Source organism: Notechis scutatus, chromosome 8 (genome assembly GCF_049901735.1).
Source record: "Notechis scutatus isolate UNSWTSFEM ecotype Mainland chromosome 8, rNotScu1.2, whole genome shotgun sequence".
Classification (NCBI taxonomy): domain Eukaryota; kingdom Metazoa; phylum Chordata; class Lepidosauria; order Squamata; family Elapidae; genus Notechis; species Notechis scutatus.
Window position 1 is genome coordinate 25,333,592 of NC_142016.1, and position 13,507 is coordinate 25,347,098.

The window sequence follows — 13,507 nt, forward strand, 5'->3', positions numbered from 1 at the left end:
GCTGGGAGTTGTAGTCCCGTTTTTTTGGGGGGGGAGGCAGGCGGGGCATAGACCACCACCACCACCTTCTATCCTCACCTTCCATGAGGCTCAGCAATTTTAAGGTGGTGGTCTTCAACTCCCAGAATTCCCTAGCCCAGAAGGCTGGCCTGGGGAATCCTGGGAATTATTTTTAACTAAAAAAAATGGCTAAATGTAAAACCAATACTGGAAGCTCCATGGAGACAAACAGGGCTGAGTCCTAAGAACCCCTGGTTTTCCCTTGCAGAAAAGGCCTTTCATTAAGTCAGAGGGATCTTCCAACTGGACAGCTTTAAGACTTGGGGACTTCCACTCCCAGGATTCCTCCTCCAGTCATGTTAGCTCAGGAATTCTGGGAGTTGAAGTCCACAAGCCTTAAAGCTGTCCAGTTTAGGGACTCCTGGTCTCAATATATTTGCATGGCGGGAGGACTTACTGCAAGGGTCTTCAAACTTGGCAACTTTTAAGACTTGTAGACTTCAACTCCCAGATTTCCTGAGCTAACATGGACTGGAGGAGGAATTCTGGGAGTTGAAGTCCACAAGTCTTAAAGCTGTAAAGTTTGAAGATCCCTGATCTACCGTATCTATCGTCTATCTCCATCTCTGTCTGTCTGTCTAATCCAAGGGTCTTCAACCTTGGCAAGTGTAAGACTTGTAGACTTCAACTCCCTGAGCTAATATGACTGGCAGAGGAATCCTGGGAGTTGAAGTCCACAAGCCTTAAAAGTTGCCAAGTTTGGAGGCCTCAGATTTAGACAAATCAAGAGCAGCCGCCAGGGACACACAATCACACACAAACCGTCCTATTTGAAAGCATTTTAAATTTCTCCCCCTTGGCATGAGTATTGGCAGCTCTCAGCCATTCAGTTTGGGATTTCCAAATTGTTTCAAATATTGGGCTTCAATGAAGCCATTATAGGATTTTTTTTAAAATTAAAGGTAGCAAAGATGCTTGGCCTTAAATTCTGTAGAGCAAAGGCCTTCAAACTTGGCAAATTTAAGGCTTGTGGACTTCCCAGAATTCCTGAACTAACATGACGTTTCGCTTCTCCAGCTGTGACAGAATAGACTTGACCCTAACCCTATTCTGTCAGAGCTGAAGAAGCTTCCTGGATGAGAAGCAAAACATCTTCAAAAAGGAAAAAAACAAGGAAGTTCCAGTTGCCTCCTGAAGAAAAAAAAAAGCACCTTTGGGACTTGGCCTTAAATGTTCTTAGAAACCTAGGAAAGCTAAAACGAACCTCGAAGGCTGTAGTAGTGTTGAACCCTGCACTGCATAGTGTAGCAGATTTTAGCTACCATCTCCCTGCCTCCCTTCTTCAAATTATAAAAGCCACCCAGCATACAATAAAGCAAGGGAAGAGAATTTAAAGTTTGCATAAAACTTTTAAATGGTACCTCCTCTTTCTAAATTTAGCCTGGTCTTCCACGAAAACAAGAGACACCCAGACCAACTTAAATTCCCTTCCCCCCCCCCACCTAAAAAAAACCCACCCTCGATTTACTTGACTTACACCCTCTTCCACAAAAATTTCCCGAGGCATTACCAGGTTCAATTTTTACAACAATTTATTTTCCAAACAGCTTTATTAAATGTGCCAACTAGCACAGGCAGCACACATTGTATGAACCAGGGAGGAAGGGGGGGGAGAAGAAACATATCACATGTACGATCGCTTTAAAATTCGATGTCACCAGAACGCCACGGGGCTTCTCTTCCCAGCTGACCTAGATGCAAGGCAGCCTCTAGTTAAGCTTTTTTTTTTTTAATTCGTTTTTTTACAAAAAACAAAAACAAAGGGACACTGGAGCTTTGCCAAAAAAGAAAAGGAAAAAAAGGAAGAAAATCACACACAAGAAAAGTTAACGGAGCAGTTTCCTCGGCCAGGAACCGAAGAGCAGTTAGGAAGCGTGTTGGGCAGTTGAGAAGCAGAGTTTCAGGGTGTAGGGATACGGCCCATCTAGGAAGAAGCCAGACAGATTCATGAGTCGCCTCAAACTGTATTTACCCGAAAATGCAAACAATGTCATCATCGCACCAAAAAAATGAAACATTTCTCAAGCGTTCCCCCGACATCTCCCACGGTGATCCATTTGGGGCTGAATAGTCAAGAAAACACGTCTAAACAAATAAACCTCCCATATTCAGTCAGATTTAAACTAAGAACACTAGATCAGGGACCTTCAAACTCGACAGCTTTAAGACTTGTGGACTTCAACTCCCAGAATTCCTCTTCCAGTCATATGTTAGCTCAAGAATTCTGGAAGCTGGAAGTCCACAAGTCTTCTTCAACATGCCGAGTTTGGAGACCCTTGCACTAGATTGTTGGGGGCGACAGGCTGAGTCTGTAAACCACTTAAGAGGGCTGTAAAGCCCTGTGAAGCTGTAGGTAAGCCTAAGGACTATTGCTATTATAAAGTAACCCTCGTGAGCACAATTGAGCCTCAGATTTTGGTGGCTGAGCAAGACAATTGAGTTCTGCTCCATTTTACAACTATTTTTGCCCCAGTTGTTCAGTGAGCCTCTGCTGTTGTGAAGTTAGTAAGTTAAATGAAATCGGTGGAGATTTCATCTCTACAGGCCTTAGGGTTACCCAGGTCTGATGAGGCACCTTTCAGAATGTGCCAGGGGCTGCTTTCTCCTTCCAACCGATTAATTTGGCCAGGTCTCTAACACGGTCAAAATCTGTTAAGTGTTTTCCAGACCTACTAGCTTCCCTTCCCTACCCCTAAAATTAAACAGGAGGAAGGGGAAAGAAGCGGGGAGAATCCCCAATCCCACTGTCATCAAGGCCTCCCCTTCTTTTCCTCGGCATCCAAAAGGGGCTTACTTGGGTTTTTCATCTGATAATGGTTGAGGAAAGCCAGAGTCTCTAGTGCGTCCCCTTTGGTTTCCCACTCCAGCAGTCCCGAAGAGCTCCTTTCACCTGCAGGGGTTTCAAGCAAGAGACGGGTTAACCTGAAGCCGTCCCTCCTCCTTGGAAGAGGGGCGGGCAAACTCTCCAGGGCTGGACTACAGTTCCCATCGCCCTGACCTCACCACTCTGTTCTCCTGGAACAGCGTGGCCCTCGGTCCCCGGCGTCCCCAAGACCAATCTCTGCCGAGGGATACTTACTCTTCCCTGAAAACACCTTGACAGAAGCCGGTCTCTTCACCCCCAGCTCATCGCAAATCTGATGGGGGGAAAAATGCCGCATGGATTAACACAGGAGCGTTAAGCCTCTACCCTGATCAAGCCAATGCATATTTTAGGGTTCTCCCCTATTCCCAGGGGCTCTTGCGCTGCCTTCCCATAGTTTTCAGCCATCGTACAACTGCATTTTACGTATATTTCTGCACTGAGTTGAATATATACTGGTAGGAGCCCAAAGGAGGCTTTTAAGCATTATCTTACAACAAAATAGTTTATTTAAATGTAGAAAAATAATGCACAAGTCCCCGTTTGGGGTCAAATGTTTGTTAGAACCACTCTACAGCCTCTTCTTATCACTTTTATCAAAAATGAGCATTCATCCGTTCTCATCTTCTGAGGAGGCCAAATAAAGAGCAGCTCGGGACCTGAGTCTTGCCACCGAGAGGAGCCAGCAAGGAAGCCCAACGGGGTCTATTCTAATTGCTGCTTCTAGGCACCCCGGAGCCTCTGCTAGTATCATACCCAGGCGTGAAAGTCTGTGTTTTTTCCCCCCTTTAGCATTACTGCTTCCTGCTTTTTGCAATGTAAGCGACATTTGGGAGCGAGACGCTGTCTGAATCCATTAAAGCCAGGGATCTCCAAATCTTGGCAACTTTTAAGCCTGGTGGACTTCCAACTCTCAGAATTCCTGGCTCAGAATCCCTTTGGGGAATTCTGGGAGTTGAAGCCCCCGAGGCCGTAAAGCAAAGCTGGCTGGGGAATGCTGGGAGTTGAAGTCCGCCAGGCTTGAAGTTGCCAAGATCCCTGCATTAAAGTCATCATCACGTCATATATTAAGGGCAACAATTTTTGCTTCCCCTCCTGTTCTTCCTGAACCCTCTAAGGGAGGATGGGTGGCTAAGAAACATGAAATATAAACACATAAACAAACCGCTGGATTATTTTCTCCCCGTTCTGGCCAGGCAGGTGGAGGCTGCTCCAGGCCCCAAACCCTTACCTCGTAGAAGTTATCCTCCGTCACTTCCAGAGGCGCGTTGAAGAAATGGAGCACGTTGCTGGGATGCTGGATTCGGTTCTTGGCGGCTTGCTCCGGGGTGGAGAACCGATTGTTCCGGGAGCCGCTGAAATCTTTGTAGCTGCAGGAGCCGTCCTCGAGACCGTAAGACTGGCCAGGCATGATGGCCTGTTGCTTGGACACGCTGCGGACAAACCCAGACAGGCCTGCTCAGTCACACACACCCTCCCTGGCTTTGGCCCCAGATTCCTCCCGAAGGCCAGCTGGGAAAAACGCAGCTAGAACTCACCAAACATTCAACTTCTGATCAAACATGAAGTTGTTGTTGAGGTGGGTGATGGCTCGGTCCACCGCGTAGCCATCTGCCATCTCCACCATGGCTGCACCAGGCTTGCTTTTCATGAACTTCACCTTAAAAAAAAAGGGGGGGGGGTTCTTGATTCAACTACAAGAGGGCAAGAGCTGATTGTTTTCAAAAGGCAGGACACCCCCCTCTCCACCCACCCATCCTGGGTACAAATTTTGTTTCCATTTTAATAGGGTGTCTGGACTCCAACAAATCCACCCCCATTCAAGTCCTAAGTCTCTCTAGCCGCATCTCTCAAGAGTAAAAAAAAAAAAGATTAGGAGTGGCCATGTCGGCGTTAGCTGGGTGCAGCTGACACTAAGACCCATCATTCATTTCCTCCTTGACCCTGGTCTTCCTTCTACCCCCTGGATGTATATTCTCCAATGGGACAAATCCATAGCTAAGAGTCATCAATCATGCTCTCCAGTAATAATCTTGTGTGCCAACAGCTTTGGGCTGCCAGGGTGATTATCTGAGGCATTTAAGGAATGCACTGCTTTCCCTCCACTCCTTTTCTGGCAGCTAAAAACACCAAAGGAGTATCCTTTTAGTTGACATAGGGATTGTTTCATAAACAGATCAAAACACTAACCAGCCTGTGTACACTCTCCCCATCACATACAGCCAATCCTTAACTTATAACCAACCATTCACGGCAAAAAAAAAACAACAACCAACAACTTATGAGCATTTTTCACGCCACCTTTGCAGCATCCTTGCAGTCAGCTCTGCCAACATCAGAGCTGCCCTCCTCTCCCTCAGCCGCTCACCTTCTCCACATTTCCATAGAGGCAGAAGACGTTGAAAACACGGTCGCAGTTCATCTTTGACTGGTCCAGGCCGTAGACCATCAAAACGGGGCTGTCGGCGTGGGGGCCGTACTCCGGAGGGGGCGGTGGAGGCGGGGGGTGCCCATACTGAGGCCCGTAGCGGCTGGGTCCTCTGTGGCGGCCCCCCACGGGCGGCCCCATCCGCCGCCCTTCATAATGAGGAGGAGGAGGGCCGTAGCCTTCGTCGTGGTAGTGGCCGTGGTAGCCCCCGTGAGGCCCTCCTGGAGGAGGAAGCAAAAGTCAGGCGAATGCCGGGACGAGGGGCCAGAGGACACGCCACCGATGGACCCAGGCCTCACCGTATTCCGCAGGATGATCCCCAAGGAGAGGAGGCTGCCTCTGGCGCTTGTTTGGATTCCCACCCGGCTCCCCTGTCAAAAGCAGACCAATGTTAGAAACTTCTGGAAACAGCTCAGTCGCCTTGATTTCTGGGGCTGGCCTTCCATGTTGGGAGACCTTGGTTAGGCCACGAGGCCAGCCTGAGGCATCCTCCATATTTAAAACCTCCTGCTTCCTCAGAATCTCTCTCTTTTCCTTCCACCGTGGGAGAAGAGGGGAGAGGGGTATTAAAAACTACACCTCCTTTTCAGGGGCACACTGTACAGGCCTCTCTCCTCCCTCTCTCCTCCTAGTTAGGCGAGTCATTTGGGACAGATCCTGAGACTATCTCGAACCAATGTGTCTTCCTGGGCTTTTATTTAAGCAGCAAACCTGATGGAACTAGAACTCTCTTAGGCGCCAAGCGTCGTTCTCCACCATCTACCTGGCCTAACAAAGGTTCTCCATCTTATCTTAAAGCCTGCCTCGCTTTCCTCCTGAAAATTTAAGGGCTTTAAAAAAATATAACACCATCCACACAGAAGTCAAATTTCACCACCGCTTCGAACATTAGGGCAGGAGGAGAGGAAAAATAAATAAACAAACAGAGGAAACCAAAGTCTTTGTCAGCCTACTCCCCACCACCTCTGGCAGAGCTCAAAGGATTGAAAACAAGACCAAGAAGAAGATGGCAAAGCAAAGCAAAAAAAATTGTCCAGTTTAAACACAAATCGATATACGAAGACAGGAGAATTTAAAAGCAAGTCATACAAATTCTCGTTCTTTTTTAAAAAAATAAAAAATAAAAAAGGTAAAAGAGAGTTTCGCAGTTTATTTCAACAGGCATTTTACAAAGATTGAAAAAGGCTACTTACAGCAGGAGTTTACAGTACAATGTCCCTTGTCACAAACATATTCTGCATTTCTCTTACCATTGGACGCTTCAACAGTGTAAGCACAGTTCTGAAAGATGGCGTCCCATCAAACATACAGTGCGACCCTGCGTTACATGGTTTCAGAGTCAAAGTCACGTCAAAAGGCACCACACTGACACAATCAATTTTTTAAAAAATAAATAAATGAAAAAGGGCTCACAGGTTTTGTTTGTTTGTTTGTTTGTTTGTCTTCAGATGGTATCAAGGAAACAAAGGTGTAAATGAGTGTCCCTTCCGTGTTGCGTCTCCTGATGTTTTTTTTTTTTTTTTTGGTCATGTGCTGTTTAAACAGGGTGTTTTTTTTTTTTTTGGTGCTTCTGGCTGTGTAGGTCTCCCGTGTGCGTGTCTCTCTCTCTCCTCTGTGTGCCTTGGCTCTCAAGTGCCCCCTGAAGCGGAAAGGACGACCCCCCCCAGTCTCTAGGGAACCGGGGAGCGCCTCTCGGGGCCTTGGGGGTTTAGCCTGGGTTTATTTGTCTGTCTCCGCTTGGCGCTGATCAAAATGTCGGCGGCAGCCGAGGACTGCAAGAAAAGAGTAATAAAAAGGCCCTCTCCCAAACCAAACCAAGTTGATATGGAGAGCCATCTTAGGTCTTGAAGGGTCTCGGGGATCTACTCCGTTCTCCGTTAAGACTGTTGGTGCACTTTTGTCTGAGACCCCTTGGGTGTTTTTCCTAGATTCTGTGTTACCTTCTTGGGTTCAAGGTTTGTTTGTTTGTTTTTGCCTTTGTCTGTTTTGTTTTGTAAGCATGTCGTGGCCTGGTGAGTCTTTCTCTGTCTCTCTTTTTCTCTGTCTCCCTCTGTGCTTGTAGATGTCTCTTGGATCGCGGTGTTGTGTTCTTGATGTGCGGATATGAACTCAAAATCTGTTGCCTTTCGGGTAACACTTAAGATGCTGTATGTTTTCTCCAGGCAGAGCTAAAGGTTGCAAGCTCTTTTTTTTTTTGGTCCTACACTGTGTAGTGTTGTTAAAAGAGGGTGTCTAGCAGAAGGCAGATTCCCAGGCAATTCAGGACTTCCACGGCAGCTGCGCGCCAGGGTCATGTGGGGAAAAATCGGCTCAGAGCTGGGGAAAGGCCAGATATATCGCCCCCTCCTCGGTGCCCAGCCTGAGGGAAGAGGGCAGAGAGCCGGGAGGCAGCTTCTGAACTGCCCAGCCCTGCCAACTTAAGCCACTGCCAATCTGCACAGCGCCTAAGTTATGTACCTTGGAGGAGAAAGTGAGTCATGTACATGTCAAGTCATGTAATGCCATTGCTTGCTTCGACGGGAGGGTGGGGTCCAAAGGCACCTCTGCCGGAGCCCCACCTGACCGCCATCCAACAGCCTCCCTGGGCTGGTTTGGGCTGTGGAGCCAACCAACTCGACTGCCAAGCCTGAAAGTAACACCTCCTGTAAAAGGCCGGCCTGCTTTTTTAAGCTGTGGCCGGGCTTGGAGGGGCAACGTGGCCCGCCTCGCAGAGGGAACGTGCCTTTTTTTATGCACGTGTGCCTGGCTCCCAACTAGCTTTAGTCTGAGCTGACAACAGACGGCAACACCACCACCCCCTCAAGGAAATGGCACTGGAGACCCCTTTAGCCCAAGATGAACGCCACCCTACCAGGTCCCAGAGCCTGCATGCCGAGAAGGTTTTCCTTGAGCGTGAGAGAAGCTTCCCTCTGCCCACCCTCCGCCAGCCGTGGAATGGCAGAAATGCAAGATATACCCCCAGACCCACAAAGGAGGCGGCTAGATTAGCACCAGGGCCAAAGGCTGCCCATGGCCAGAGACCGATGGGAGCGGCCATCTCTGGACCTTCCAGGAGTGACGGGTCCCTAGCATCCATTTTAGGATGCCCCAGAACGTAAAAGGAAATCTTGAGCACAACCTGCTTTTCGACTCTCCTCTCCGCTACCACATCCCCAACCTTCCTAGTAGCTGCAATCCACCCACACACCCTAGAGCCGCAACACCAGGGGGGAGGGAGGATACCTGACCAGGTGCAATCAGGGAGACGGAGCTGCCCCAATTCCCTCGCGGCTATTCTCAACCCCCACCCCGCCTTAGAAGGCTCAGGAAGCCTCCAGCGCTGAAGCCAGCAGGCGACTGCCCTGCCCTCCAGGCATCCCCCAAACGGGGGCCCCCCATGTTGGACAGCAGGCAAATGGCATTACATCACACAATTCAGCTGGAGGACGTGTGCTCTTCGACAGGAAAAGAAAGGGTCTGTGTGTAGCTTGAGAGCAGGCTATCAAGGTTACCTTGCCCGCTGAGGTTGGGGTTGGTGTAGTCCCAGGTATCCTGGTCATTCTTGAAGACGTTCAGGCGAGTGGGCTAAAACGAAGCACAAACGGTCAAAGACCAATAGAGAGGGAGGGAGCAACAAAGCCAGGCTGTGCGATTAAACTGGCAGTGGAGCGGTCACAAAACAGGGACCTAACTGGCTTATAACCGTAAGTATCTAACTATCTGTTCCAGTTTAGCCCATAATATGTGACAGTCGGCACAACTGTTATTAAAGCAGAAGTAATTTGAGGTATGGGCCGAGTCTTGACCCACTCCCTATATTAAGGATGCTGGACTTACAACTTTTGTAGCATCCCATGATGCAATTTACATTTTTGCTCGAAACCAGCCTTTAACGGTCGTGGAGTTTGCTGAATGAGTACTGCACAAAGATTGTAAAATCAGGTTGGTCATGTAATGACCGAACTGTGAAGACTTACAACCGTAACTGGTTGGCTCTTATCCCCATTATTTTACAGATTAGCTGCCCTACTGGTAGAAATTCCTGCCATTTTATAACTTAACAGAGCAGAAACGCCAGACCGCTTCCCCCCAATTTTTCTACCCATAACAGAACCCCCCTTTTTCCTACTCCCAAGGTTATCTTATGCAAAGAAGTAACGTCAAACAGCTACAATGGTTGGGAAGAGCCAGTAACCTTCGGGACAAGGGTACGAAACTAATTAGGGGGAAATCTGGGTGAAGCAATTTCCTTGGGCCAGTTTGCAAATCCCTTCCGATTCAGGAAAGAAGCGTTTGCCGACTTGGGGTGGGAGGCTGCAAACCCTCCTCTGCAACCTCCACTCACCTTGGCATATTCAATCTTCAGCGTGCAGCAGCCAGAGTAAATGTCGGCCCCGTTCAAAGAAGCTTTTGCTCTCTGAGCACTTTGCACAGAATCAAATGTTTGCAGAATTAAGGAAATCTTAACTGGGGGGTTTCCTAGTCAATTATTATCAAGCTACTAGCCTTTCTTCTTTCTTTGCCCCCCAAAAAGTGCTCTATCTCCCACAGCCCCTGCTGAAGCAGACAGCTCCGCTTCGTTCTTCTCAGCTAGAAGAAAAACAAAAGGATATTCCACCATAGCTTGGACTCCATTTTTTCTAAAGATAACAATGCGCTGGACCGGACCACATGGGTTGCAGATGGTATACAGGACATCCTACAAGACAAAGGCCGTAAAAGTCAACCCCCTCCGAGTCTCCTAGCAGCCCTGCCTGCCACAGACTTCAATGCCCAGTTTACTGAGACAAGGAAACAGACCCGCAAACCATTCAGACGGTATTTTAACCCTGAGTCTGCTCTTCCTGCTTGGGTCCAAAGCAACTTGGAGGCCCAACGAAAGAAAGTCAGGACTTTCCCACCTCCTAGATGTGGATCTCCCCGCAATAAAGCAGCCCTCGTAAACGCACCGTCGTAATGGAATAGATGGGGTTCAGAATGGTGAACAGCAAGACATTGTTTACTCCTCGCGAATCATCCGAGTCCCCGGGCCGTGAAATCTTCTGGCTGGTAGAATAGTTGACGAAGGCTGGATGTCCAGCAATGTAGATCTGATTGTCCGCTGCATAATTCACAGCGTTGCATGCTCCTAGTATGTCCTCAAACTCTACTAGAGCCTGTCTCTTTTTGGGCATCACCACCACATAGCTTGTTGGGGGAGGAGGGGGAGAGAAAAGAACTAAGTCACTGAACCTGCACAGTCTGCCATGATATCCCCCCTCCCCGGATGTTCTGGCTGCCCCTTCCTCACCTGATAGGGCCAAATTCTTGCAAGGCCTCCACCAGATCAGCTTCCACCACACCATCAATCAAACCCCGGATATGGACCACAGGAGAAGCAGCTGGCTTGTGCGGATCATCATAGTTCTCCTGCAAGGGAAGAGGAGGTCGTTTGACGCTTCCCTGGTAAAATTCTAGTGCAAAAGCAAGTGGAGGGTCTTTCACAAACAGGTGTTTCTGGGGGACTGCAAACTGGAACAACTGAAGCCACAAAAGGATTCTGTTAGGCAGAGGATAACTTAGCAGGATGCAGTTCAAATGGAATTCCCCATCAGGGACAGTTAAGTTACTGCTTTTATTTTTTTAAAATGGGAAAATGAACCAGGAAAAGATCATCCTTGGCTATTATGGCCCGTTTAATGGGAAGCAACAGAAGCCACCCTTGGCTGGATCCATCACAGCTCTTCTACTCCCAACTTATGTTAAAAGGAGAACCAGTTACATTTCTTTGGCCAATTCATGCTCAAACTCCCCTCCGAAATCTCTACAAATGCTTCTTGTTCAAGAGAGAAATATATCCCACGTATCCTTTTATCTTTTATCCTTCTAGTAAATTTGAACCTGCAATCTAGATGTTCTAGGGCCGACAGTTAAATCCAGCAATTGATTTAGTAAATTTATATGCGGCCCGTCACATTATCCAAAGCTACTCTTGCTCTACAGTTAAAACCACGCTACCCAGGAAACCGCCACCAGAAAACCCCGCAAGATGTACACACCCAAACTGGAGGGGGAAAATGCAGTCAAGCAACGACTTGGAAAGTCGAAAGGAAACAGGGAACGAAAGGAAAAAGGGCTCGGCCACACAGCCCAACCCTTAAACAAGATTAAATGCCTGTCCCTGCAGATGGAATTAGACGCTGCAGAATGAGTTAGTTGCCTTGATCCTGATCACATCCCTTCCACTGGCCCTCGATTTGGGGAACCAGAGCCAGAGTGCAATAAATCACAATTAAGCAGAACAAACAAGCCACTGCTCCTAAGTCTAGCTTTGCTCACATGGTAAATACACCTGCCTTATAATTCACATCTGCGGCGGGGAAGTGAAAGTGATGGCTTGCCTGGTGCCTGAGCCACAGAGGCGGCTTTGTGGATCCATAAGGCTCTGCTAATCAAGCCCTTCCTTATGGGCCTTCTGGTCCTGACTTGAACCCAAGTCTGCCCCTCAATGCGGTCACGTTAAGGCAGGGTTGGGTACCTATGGCCCTTTTAACGACCAGGGGACTTCAACCCCCAGAATTCCTGGCTCAAAACCCCCTTCCTGGAATTCTGGGGGTTGAAATCCCCAAGGTCATAAAGGAGCCATAGGTGCCCAACCCATAATAAGGCAAGGAAGGAGTCTGTAACAAAGTAGGCGGCCATCCTTCCTCATAGCAGGCCGGTAGACTGCTCCTGTCAAGGGAAAGCTCTGCAGGAAGTCCTCAACTTAAAACAGTTCATTTAGTGACCTAAGATACTAAAAGGCACTTTTAAAAAAGTGACTTTGGACCATTTTTTGCACACGAAGCGACATGTTTTGCAGCATTCTCCCAGATCCACCTCCAGCCGCTTGGCAAGCGGTTCCTCTTTACGACGGGTCGCAGGCTCCCAAGGTCACGCGATTCCTCCTTTTGGGATCTTCCAACCAGCAAAGTCAATGAGAGGGAGGGAAAGCCCGGTTCGCTTAACGACCAGGTTACTAAAATTAACCGCAGGGATTCCCCTGAACAACCGGGGCAAGGTCGGTCGTAAAACGGGGCAAACCTCCCTCCAACCTATGTTTCCACTTGGGCTCAAGTGGCGGTCGTAACTTGAGGACCACCAGCATCGCCCCCCCCCCTTTTCCCTTTGAAGACCCATAAGCTCTTTGGCCCCTCCCACCCAGGCAGCCGCAGGTTCAAGGGGGGGGGGAGAGGAAGAGGCGGGAGTTTAACGGTAGACTGCGCCTACCCGTGGAGGCTCACGTGCACCATGACTACAACTCCCATCTTTCCCCCCCCGCCTACGCGCCATCCCTTTCTATGGGGGATGATGGGAGTTGTAGTCCACAGCGCCAGGCGCGTTTTAAAGGCCTTTCTCGGCCCGAAATATCATCCTTTCCCCACCCCTCCCCGGCTTCTTTTCTTCCCTCTTTTCCCTTCAGCCCGGCGGCCGGTCTCTCACCCCGCCTCCGCCGGCCGCTCCCCCCGGCCCGTGGTCCGCGTTCTCCGTTTTCAGGCGCTTCGGGGCGCGCCCGCCTTCAGGGCCTCCCCCGTAATAACGGCCGGAGCCACCCCCGCCGCCGCCGCCACCGGCCATTTTCACCATGTCCCCTCCGCGTCCCGAGCCGCCGCCGCCGCCTTCGCCGCTCTGCGAACCTCGCCACCTCCGCCGCGACATGGCGCCCACACTACAGCAGCCCACCCTCGCTCCCACCTCAGGCACGCCTCTATTGGGCTGGCCCGCCGTCGCTCAAGGCCGTCCGGGCTCTCATTGGGTCGAGGCCGTGCCTTACCTACCCTTGTCCCGCCCTCCGCCGCCATAGGGTCGACTGTCTCCCGCCTGCCGATATGATTCGCTCTCGCATCCGTTTATCAAAGGTCTTGGCCTTTTCCGTTGGCCAACAGGAACATCCGTCCCCTCTTCCTTCAAACTCGTTGGATCAAGGCGATGTCTCTCCTCGCGGCATCCCGCCCCACCACATTGCTCCTCATCAACTTCCCACCTTCTTCTTCATAAAACCGTCGGTACCCCTGAAAAGCTACGGTTTGACCCTGAAATCCCATTGGCTCAAGGAAGGGTCAATCTCAGCCGTTCGAAACCGGATTGCGCCAAATCTGAAACGGACGCCCTGATTGGGTCCTATAAAGGAGACGCATTCGCTCCAAGGAGTTAAACGT

At 49.6% G+C, this 13,507-nt stretch overlaps 1 protein-coding gene across 1 annotated transcript; it reads right to left on the minus strand.

Annotated features, from left to right (window-relative positions):
* Window positions 1–1,574: 1,574 nt before the first annotated feature.
* On the minus strand, window positions 1,575–13,065 carry HNRNPL (heterogeneous nuclear ribonucleoprotein L). The gene is made up of 13 exons (XM_026688101.2): window positions 12,792–13,065; window positions 10,621–10,739; window positions 10,280–10,517; window positions 9,944–10,029; window positions 9,676–9,772; window positions 8,843–8,915; window positions 5,651–5,722; window positions 5,292–5,572; window positions 4,462–4,583; window positions 4,155–4,356; window positions 3,140–3,197; window positions 2,855–2,950; window positions 1,575–1,984 (listed from the first exon to the last, which is right to left on the minus strand). The coding sequence occupies exons 1-13, from the start codon at window positions 13,005–13,007 to the stop codon at window positions 1,926–1,928; spliced, it is 1,719 nt and encodes a 572-aa protein (XP_026543886.1). The 5' UTR covers window positions 13,008–13,065; the 3' UTR covers window positions 1,575–1,925.
* Window positions 13,066–13,507: the final 442 nt, after the last annotated feature.